Raw genomic sequence first — 10,024 nt, 5'->3', positions numbered from 1 at the left:
GAGTAATGTCCGTCTCCCTCAGAAAGGCGGGCCGTAATAGACTAACTGACCCAGATTAACATGCTGTAATCTGCAGATTAACGTATCAGGATCTGTGACCACTTGTGTTTATTTTGGCTGGAGTGGTTTTCAGTTGTGCCACTGCAGCTACTTTAGGCAAACCTCAAGATAACAACAAAAAAACTCACATTTTAAATGCATGTTTGACAAATCCTCCAACAAAACAGATTGTGTTGAAATAGTTTATTTATACATGACAATATCCTTAAATAAAGGAACTGCTTGGAACACTGACATCTTTGCAGCACTGTCCATCCAAGGCTTCCATTGAGAGATTGAGGTGCACTGAAAACGGTCCAAGTCTGCAGACTCCTTCCTTCACAAGAAGCCTCAGTGCTCCTCTGGCTGGATGCACATTAAACTGAATTTAGCACCAATTCAACTGCTCCAGTCAGATTTTTAAGATTAGATGAACCACCAACTTCTTTTTTGTCCTTTTTTGTAAATATGCATCCAACCCAACGGTCCCTCGTCATCCCAAGCAGCTGGAAATCTGCAACAGTCCCAGTATTTTCCCCTGCAGCTCTACGTGGCCTCCTCTGCTTTAGGAGCTCCCTCCGTGCCGACGTCAGGGCTCTGCTGTTTGACGAACTGCTGGAGGAGGGCGGACAGGTGGGCCGGGTGGCGCTGCAGCAGGGAGGCTGTTTGGGAGGTCAGCATCGTCAGCCCGCTGACCAGTTCACCCTGGACCACGGTCACCGACGGCAGTTTGGAGTAGCTCAGCACCCCCTGTGCACTCAGCAACGTGTTGTCTATACAGGCTCCTGTTGACAGGAGAGCAATGCATTGAGATCCAGGTGTATTAAATCTTCTTGTGCATTATTGCATTATATTATAAAACAAATTTCAACAAGAAGATATTAAATTATTCAAGTTGTGGTTACTCTCAAAAACCTTATTAGTTTTAACTATTCAACTGATGAAAACACACCCTTAGTGTACAAAATAAAGTTCCTATTTACTGGTATTTTACTACATTGTTATTCAATTGTCTTAGAAATCAGGATCAACACCCAAATCAAATAAAGCATTTCTTGTGTAAATCAGTTTGTTGCTGAGAAATCATATCACGCATGTGTGACCTTTGTCTGTAGCAAACATTATAAAATGATCATTCTGCAGACACAGACGATAAACGTACCCAGGAGAGTCATCTGTGGGCTGGACCTCAGAGTCACCAGCATCTCCTTCGCCTTCGGCTCTTTGCTAACAAACAGAACTGTAGGACCGATGAACAGAGGAGCCATGTTGGAGTAGAAGCTGTCTTTCAGGAACGACCGCACCGCCTGAAACAGAGCAGGATTAAAGATTAGAATAAACTAAACTTTGAGTGAATAACACAGAGGAGATCTCAGTCACGTTCTTATCAACTTTGAGAGGTTATTTTATTAATATGCAGTAGCTGTAGAGATGATGCATGTTTCACAGCCTGGAAAACTAAATCAAGAGTAAAATCCTGTGATAAAACAAAAAGCAATATGGTAAACGTTACGGTCCTTTATGACGGTGGAGATTCTCTCTAGGTAATATCACGTGGTTCCAGTCCATTTGTTGAAAAGAAATGCTACACTTACTGGATTTTATGGTTTAAAAATGCAAATAAAACACAAGATTGGGGTTCCCTGGTGGCCGAGTAAGGACCTTTGTTGCATCTCTCTCTCTCTCTCCCCCCTTAATTCCCCATCATCTCTCTACTGTCTGCTATCTAATTAAATAACTTCACCTGAGCTACAGAGAGAAGGCAGAAGGGCTGCTTGCATGGTGAAAGGGAAAAAATAGCCACAAATATTTTTTTTTTAGCATTACCTGGTTGGGGAAGAACTTGACAGTGATGCCATGTTTATAAAGTCTGTGCTTGAGAACCAACATGTCTTCAGCGTTGCAGGCGTTGTTCTGGACCACAGCAATCATCTTAGAGTCCTGAAACACGTTCTTCAAATTCCTCTTAATGACCACCATGAAGGCATCGTCCTGGTGGAATAAAAGAGAAGAGTTTATCTCACAGTCAAGTGGAGCTACTAACTTTTAAACAAGAAAAAATGTGTATCTGAGAGAGGAGGGGATGGATGGATGGATGGATGTTACCTCCTGGACTTGTCTGCTTTGGTGCGGATATGCTCCTGGAGGAACGACCCGTGCAGGAGGTATATACTCTGTGACAGCCATGAGCTTCTTCTTGAGGATGTGCATCGGTCTCCTGTGTCGGGTCACAGACTTGGAGCCGTGTCGAACCGTCTGCATCAGAGGAAGCCATCCTGAAAGACACACACAGTCTGTTAAACACCGGGGCTACGTTCCAAATTGCATACTTTTTCTTTTTACTTCTAGTAGGGGAGAGTGGGGTAAGATGAGCCAGTGGGTAAGTTGACCCACCCCCTCTATCTTGGCAACTGTGATTATGTTTTGTCATGTGACCATTATTTTAGGAAGTACCCATCATTTCTATCTTGCTGTGATGGAGTTAAGCACATGGGAGAAGTAGTAAGTACTTTTTTACACCAAAAACAGTTTTTTCCCATCAAAGTAAATTTTCTGCATGTCAGGAATAATGGATGTTAGGTCAAAGCAAATGTATCCAGGTCTAAAAAAATATATGATACATGTTGGTGATTTACTAAGATATAACACCATGTTAATCCCTTCGCTAAAGATTAGCCTGAATTGCTAAACTGGGCCATTTTTTCCAAAATGGTAGCTATGGGGCAAAGTGAGCCAAAGGCTATGGGGTAAGTTGAGCCACTGGCTCACTAATATTCTACTATTATTCCGAGCCACTGGCTCAACTTACCCCACCATAAATTAACCAAATGAATTCTCTGATGTATAAAATGGTATTACTGTTGAGTGTTACACAACTTGGTTTGATTTTTTTATATGTTAACCTTTATAGAAGAGGGAGATAAAGGAAGTAAAAACAGTTGGTTATAGTGGAACAGCAGAGGCAAAGAGGGTCCTCACAGAGGAGGTAGAGAAGGAGCTTGCAGACCATATCAAGAAGCTGGCTGAACAGTTCCACGGCCTTACTCCAAAGAAATGCTGTGAAATGGCATTGGAATTGGCAGAAAGAACAACCTTCCTGTCCCCAACAACTGGAAAGAGCAGGGTTTAGCAGGTAGGCCTAGGTCAAACCAAAGACCAAGACGAAAATCACAGCGTACAGCAGTTCTGAGGAGAGTGTGATGCCATCCCATTTGATGACACTTCTGAGCACGAGAGTTCTAATGATGAGAGAAGTGAATCAGACATCACAGATCTGTTAGTTGGTGACTTTGTCATAGTAAACTTTGTATCCAAAGGCAGAAGCTACCATTACATTGGCTTGGTTGAGAGCCTGGAGGGCAACGAAGTGAGTGCAAGATTTCTCAGAAGAATCCGGGGGAACACTTGACGTGAGAAGCCCACCTTTGTATTCAAGGAAAAGGATGAGGCATCTTTTCCACTGAGTGATGTGCTGAAGGAGCTACCTCAACCTCAAAAGGCTGGAGGAACTGCAAGGAGGGAGCAACAGTTCATATTTCACTGCAACCTTGACGACTGGGATATAGTCGAATATTGAATGATATTTTGATTGTTCAATGGTCTTGAAACTCACTGGTGGTTTGTTCTCACAAGTTCATAACTGTGAAACTGTTTGTTAACACACTTATGCTGAGGTTTAAACTTAAAAACTCAGATGTTCAGTTTACCTCACGATGGCTCAACTTACCCACTGACTCGGATCAACTTACCCCTTACCTGGGGCAAGTTGAGCCACAGGAGCACTTTTTTTGGGAAGGTCATTTTATCCAGACAGCTTTGTGATGGATGCATGCTGATCATTTCATTTGATAGGAGAGATCCTGAATTTAAGGTTCAAGTTTTCATTCTTCTTCTGTCTCATTTTTCCTAACCTCGAGGACAGCATAAGTACAAATTGGCTCATCTTACCCCACTCTCCCCTACGTACTGCAGCTGCCCTTACAAAGTGCGTACTGTTTCATGCAGTACGCATACTACTTCCTCATAACATTGCACCTTGAACTTTGACCCTCTTGCTCATGTATCCCCTGTGCAGAGGATTGTGGGTCAGAAAGGCATGCTGACTTGCATACTGCAAAATGTGAGCAGATGTAGTCATGATATTTTTTGGCATACTGCATGTGATATATTATGTATTGGGACATACTAAATCTTTTTCTGGCATACTAAACAGTATGGTAGTCTGTGTATTGCAACGCACAGTACGTACTAAAGGCACAATGTGATGCATACTGCATGCAACACTACACAGCTGCAGTATGCACTACAAGTAAAAAGAAAAAGTATGCGAATTGGAACGCACCCCATGTTAGTCTAGAGGATGCTCTAACACCGGTTAGCTGTCTATCACTATTATCCTCTCTGAATGCTGTTTAACTGAAGAGCAGCTCACACTGAGAGCTTCAGATGGTTCTAGACAAACAGGTATTAAAGTACTAACTCGTTACAGACAGATAGGTGAAGCTAGAAGAGCAGTATTAACTCAACTTTACCTTGTTTAGGTAGGAATCTAACACACAAGGTCGAAGCCATCTTTAACAGGAAACCTTATTCAGGAAGTGACACAAATGCTGCATTCAATGTCCTGTCGGAAGAAAGAGAATCACAACAGATTATTGTGGAAATCAACCCTTTAGCCAGTGGTGGAATATTATATTATATTATGAGTGTTATACTATTATATAATTATATTATTTGGTTATTATTAGCCTACTCATGCATTCATTTAAAAGTGGGATTTTATTACTATTTATTTTTACTATTAACTAATGATTATTTTCATTATGGATTAATAAAATAAAATATACAACAAAAAAGGAGTAATTGGAAAAATAAATAAATAGAATAGAATAGAATAGAATAAATAATAATGTTTGCCAATTTAGAATTTTTGAGTTTAGGTTTTCAATCATAGTCAAATATGTTTTAAAATCAGGATCTTTAAAAGTATAAAAGGAGGGTATTATTTCAAGTCATATAATTTTATGGATATACTATTTTGCTATTATATTAATAAAAAAATAATTATGTAAATTTCATCTACCGAAAAACTGGGATTGTTAAAAGCTATAATGTAGAACTAAGTGGTTGGTTTCCCCACTTGGTTACTCTAAATTACAGATATGACGTGAATGCAGCATGACGCATCGACGTCATCGCTTTTCAGATTTTATTTTTAAATAATATCTTCTGTTCACACAATCCTATATTTATCCCTAAATAAAGCCTACGTGTGAAAATATGATTTAAAAAAATATATATATAACATTTTTTGGTCCAGTTACAAAACATTTTGTAACATTTTACGTAAGAGTGGATACGTGGTGACGTCACAGTCAGTGTGACCAGCATGAGGCGCATAGTCAGTGTGGGTTTATTGAGGCAGATCAGTTTATTAGGTAGAAATCTGCCTTCTCAGCTGACAGCAGGTCAACAACGAGTCTGTTCTCTGAACTTCTGCAGGAAATCATCGAGAGACAACAACAACATGGACCTGAGTGACATGAGGAAGAAATACAAAGGAGACGAGGAGGTGAGAGGAGTTACCTGGTGAATTACACTGTGTTATATACTGTATATCTGCAAGGTTATTATAATTTAGTCCAATATTAGGTGTGCAAATACTGCTATATGTACTGTTGTTAAAATGTAACCTGGTTTCATTGAATGCAGCATGTGATTCAGCAGGTATCTGGTGTTTTCATGCTTCCAGATGTTTCAGACTTTGACTTCTGGCCTGTGCAACCTACCTAATCACTTTAACATCATCACACATGAGGCTCACTGGATCCACAAGAGTCTCAGCTTTACAGTGATACCCCATTTATGTAATATTAAGACTATTTAAGGACTCCTGCTTGCAGAAATATTCAAACACACCATTTTTATTTATATATTTATACTGCATGTTTTTTGCCCCAAAACTGCATGTGATTATCATAAAGTGGGCGAGACTTGTGGCTACCCATAAAACCCATTTTCATTCACATATCTTGAGGTCAGAGGTCAAGGGACCCCTTTGAAAGTGGCCTGCATAAGGTTTATGTAAGAATATTGTCTGTTTCCAGTGGTGGAAGAAGTATTCAGACCCTTTACTGAAGTAGAAGTACTAATACCACACTGTAAAAATACTCCTCTAGAAGTAAAAGTCCTGCATTCAAAACCTTACTGTATCAGCAACATATACTTAAAGTATCATAGTAAAACTGTGAAGTGTTTTAGTATTATATATATTGGTTCTGGATTAATATTAATGCTGCATTAATGTGTATGTTGCATTTTAACTCCTTTATATCCTGTTGGGTAGTTTAATCTGCAGCAATGCATCATGGTCTATAAGATCATCATGTGTTTGTAGCGTCGCTGTCCTGTGAAAACCACAAATCTCTAAAAAGTCCGAAAAACAGCCTGTTTTCAGCTTTGTGACGATGCATTTTCCAGCTGATCCAAGAGGTTTTTTAAAGAGTTTATTTAGATTAAGGAGGACGAGGATTTTCTCAACACATGAAGGAACACTTCATCCTTCAGTTTATCACAATTATTCAACGTCTAATTTCTAATTTGTAAAGTAAATTAAGCTGTCAGATGAATGTAGTGTTCTTTTTCTCAGTGCATTCATAAATGATTGATTATTTTGTCCCCAGTGTTTTGAGGAGAGTCAGCTGGTATCGCTGGACCCAATCAAACAGTTTGGGGACTGGTTCGATGAAGCCACAAAGTGCCCTGAAATCGGAGAAGCCAACGCCATGTGCATCGCCACAGCCACCAAGTAGGTCACAAACACCACGATCCACCTCTTGAAATTAAGTTTATCTTCAGTTTTTCACTAATGTCAACTTTATTGCTGTCTGCGTACAGAGATGGACGTCCGTCTGCTCGTATGGTCCTCCTGAAAGGTTACAGCGACGAGGGATTCCGATTCTTCACCAACTACGAGAGCAGGAAGGGTTCTGAGCTGGTAAATCACTGTTCTTCTCTCTCTGACTGTCTGTCTGAGCATATGTGACATAAAACCCACTAAAATATACTTTATATACTTTTACTCTTACTTTTATATACTTTTATACTACTGCAGGAGTGCAGAAGTTAACATTAATTTACATTTGCTTACATATGATGTTCATACTTACAAATACCTATCATCATTCCTACAATGTTTATACATTTTATAGTGAAAAACTATAAATTACAAAAAAAAATAAAGAAATAAATAAAAAAACAAGCAAGGAAAAAATTAAAGGATAAAAAAAAATAATAATAATAATTATAAAATCAAACAAAACACCCAGAAAAAAACAAGACAAGAAATTAAATTTAAATTAATTAATGATTATGATTATTATTATTAATGCTAATAAATAAATGATAAATATATAATGAAAATAACTGACTGGTTGTTGTTTGATCTATTTGAACTTATCTTATTTTTTTATCTTTCTCAGGTTTTTATATTTATTCTATATATATATATATATATGTATATATATATATATATACACAGTGTAATTTCCTCATAGTTCATTGCTCTTTGTAAGGTTCTACTTGCATTATTAGGCTATTATATTATCACATCAGGGGCATGAAATGGTATTAAAATAATCAAGTGTATAAATGATTACATTAGTAGGATATTGTTTTTTTACTTATTGCCTCTGATCTGTTCTTTTTGTCCTCAGGAAACCAACCCATACGCATGTCTGGTCTTCTACTGGGAACCCATCAACAGACAGGTCAGCGTCTTCCATCTGCTCATCAAACTCAACTGATTTTCCCACAATAATTATTTATACATTTTTATTTCGATGTGCAGATTCGCATCGAGGGCTCAGTGGAGCGAATCCCCTTCCAGAGCTCCAGCGACTACTTCCACTCCCGACCAAAGAGCAGCCAGATCGGCGCCGTCGTGAGCCGACAGAGCACTCCGGTTCCTAACAGAGATGTAAGAAACTAAACTTCACTGTGTTATGTAGGTAAATATCATAAAAGGCTCAATCTTCACTGTCTTTTCTTTTTAGTTTCTAAGGCAGAAAAATGCAGAACTGGAGGAGAAGTACAAAGACACAGATGTTCCAATGCCTGATTACTGGTATGAAATACCTTTTGTTTATAGTATATATGACAATCTGTCAAATTGTCCCATTGCACGGTCTTAGCAAGAAAGCGAATATGTTTCCACATTAAGACTTTCCTTCATGTTGAACTGTCCTTTGTTAACAGGGGCGGCTACATCGTCCGGCCTCACCTGATGGAGTTCTGGCAGGGTCAGACAAACCGGCTCCACGACCGCATCGTGTTCAGCCGGCCGAAGGACGGAGAGTCGGAGCTGGGGGAGTTCCAGCACGCTGCAGAGGGAGGCTGGGTGTACCAGCGACTGTCACCCTGAGGACAACCTCAGATATCAGACTGTCATCTGCAGGAAAAATCATACTTGAAGTAACCGCTCATCTCTACGTACTGAATCAAATAGGTGCTGCTGTGTGTAGATTCATCAACAAGCCGAACGTCACTGTGTTCTTGATGTTAGTCCACATTGTTCAGTGGTTACCATGGATACAAGAGGTGTGATGCAACCTGTACAACTTTATATGTTCCTCACATTATGAAGCAGAAATATGCTGTGTAGGTTTACAGAAAGATCAAACTCCACCTGGTCCTGTTAAATAATGACTGACAGTGACGTTGGTTATTCAACAGTGTTCTTGTTCTTGTTCTTGAGTCTTAATTCTTTAAAAGCACAACCTGTCCTACTGACCGTCCCCCACTGATGCAACTCTCTCTGGTCCATTTTACATGTTGAAATAATTAGTAACACTTTGATTTTACAGGTCTGTAATTTCCTAATAAGTTGACTAGAAATATAGTTTGTAATTTTATACTAATTACAAAGAAATAGAGACAAAAGTCCTGAGACAGCTGGTTGTGTTGAGTTTATAAATTATTAATTTTCAGAGGAATTGATCCATTTAATCCCAAATATATACACTGAATGGCCACTTTATTAGGTACACCTGTACAATCTAATGCAATCCAGTGTTAATTCAGTTGTTAATTTAATTGTTCAGTTGTGTTCATTTTGTTATCAGGCACTGTTTTCCATTTTTGTTAAAAATAATAATTGAAATAAATTGAATAAATAAAAAATAATAACATTTATATCAATGTATTAAATTAATACAAATAAAAAATATATTAATTCATTAAATTGATTAAAAAATAATAATAATAATCATAAAGAATTAAATTAAATGGTAAATTTAACTCTTGACAAATGCTGACCTGCTGAGCAGTTACTAAAGATTCTCCAGGTTATGTTATCATTTAAATTGAATGAATTAAAAGCGAATTGAACAGCTGTCTCCATTTGTCTTTATAATTAGTACAAGATTATATACCAGGAATCTTCTTATGAATTTACAGTTATATATCAGTATCTTTCTAGGAAATTTTAAGGAACTATAGGAGCCATAAAATATTAGTGTTACTAAATTATTCTGACTTTTTGATTGTAGCCGTCTTAAATGAAGACAGTGGGTCTAACTGCCTTTTAATAATGAGATTGAAAGAGCTGATGTGAATTGTGCCAACTGCCATAATTATGTGTGTGTCTTGTACTATTTGTGAATAATATTGTTGTTTATTTTGACTTGATTTAACAGTGGAATAGAGTAATAAAGTTTCATTTGTAACTGAGGACTAAGTGCATGTTTGTCCACCAGATGTCAGCAACACAACACCTGCAAACAACAAAACAGAATAACTTCAACGGACAAAGTCAACATCAACATCAACCTGCTGGTTATTGTTCTTGAATGACTGAGAGTCGGTCTGTGAACTGACGTAAGGAACATTACAAAACGTAGAAGCGCGGCGTATCAGATGTCGGTGTCTGCTTACTGTCACCATGACAACACAACCAGCACACAACACAGGCTCAGGTGAAAAAAAT

The 10,024-nt window shown here is 38.2% G+C and overlaps 2 protein-coding genes across 2 annotated transcripts; one reads left to right on the top strand and one right to left on the bottom strand.

Annotated features, from left to right (window-relative positions):
* Positions 1–228: 228 nt before the first annotated feature.
* On the bottom strand, positions 229–4,727 carry mrpl10 (mitochondrial ribosomal protein L10). Its single transcript, XM_074620215.1, has 5 exons — positions 4,572–4,727; positions 2,146–2,315; positions 1,867–2,031; positions 1,202–1,346; positions 229–824 (listed from the first exon to the last, which is right to left on the bottom strand). Exons 1-5 carry the CDS (start codon positions 4,609–4,611, stop codon positions 586–588), a joined length of 759 nt encoding a protein of 252 aa, XP_074476316.1. The 5' UTR covers positions 4,612–4,727; the 3' UTR covers positions 229–585.
* Positions 4,728–5,401: 674 nt separating this feature from the next.
* On the top strand, positions 5,402–9,147 carry pnpo (pyridoxamine 5'-phosphate oxidase). Its single transcript, XM_074619768.1, has 7 exons — positions 5,402–5,611; positions 6,723–6,847; positions 6,937–7,036; positions 7,755–7,808; positions 7,889–8,017; positions 8,094–8,164; positions 8,296–9,147. The coding sequence occupies exons 1-7, from the start codon at positions 5,429–5,431 to the stop codon at positions 8,459–8,461; spliced, it is 828 nt and encodes a 275-aa protein (XP_074475869.1). The 5' UTR covers positions 5,402–5,428; the 3' UTR covers positions 8,462–9,147.
* The last annotated feature ends 877 nt before the right edge of the window (positions 9,148–10,024 follow it).

This window comes from Sebastes fasciatus, chromosome 20, assembly GCF_043250625.1.
Source record: "Sebastes fasciatus isolate fSebFas1 chromosome 20, fSebFas1.pri, whole genome shotgun sequence".
NCBI lineage: Eukaryota > Metazoa > Chordata > Actinopteri > Perciformes > Sebastidae > Sebastes > Sebastes fasciatus.
This window is presented reverse-complemented; position numbering and strand designations above follow the sequence as displayed.

Bases quoted from the DNA above. Each gene is read 5' to 3' on its own strand.
- mrpl10 (XM_074620215.1), bottom strand. From the start codon at position 4,611: ATGGCTTCGACCTTGTGTGTTAGATTCCTACCTAAACAAG. The intron at 1,347-1,866 runs GTAATGCTAAAA...GCTCTGTTTCAG, and splicing joins TCAAGTTCTTCCCCAACCAG to GCGGTGCGGTCGTTCCTGAA. The intron at 825-1,201 runs GTACGTTTATCG...TCCTGTCAACAG, and splicing joins CCCACAGATGACTCTCCTGG to GAGCCTGTATAGACAACACG.
- pnpo (XM_074619768.1), top strand. From the start codon at position 5,429: ATGAGGCGCATAGTCAGTGTGGGTTTATTGAGGCAGATCAGTTTATTA. The intron at 7,037-7,754 runs GTAAATCACTGT...TTTTGTCCTCAG, and splicing joins GCAGGAAGGGTTCTGAGCTG to GAAACCAACCCATACGCATG. The intron at 7,809-7,888 runs GTCAGCGTCTTC...TTCGATGTGCAG, and splicing joins GGGAACCCATCAACAGACAG to ATTCGCATCGAGGGCTCAGT.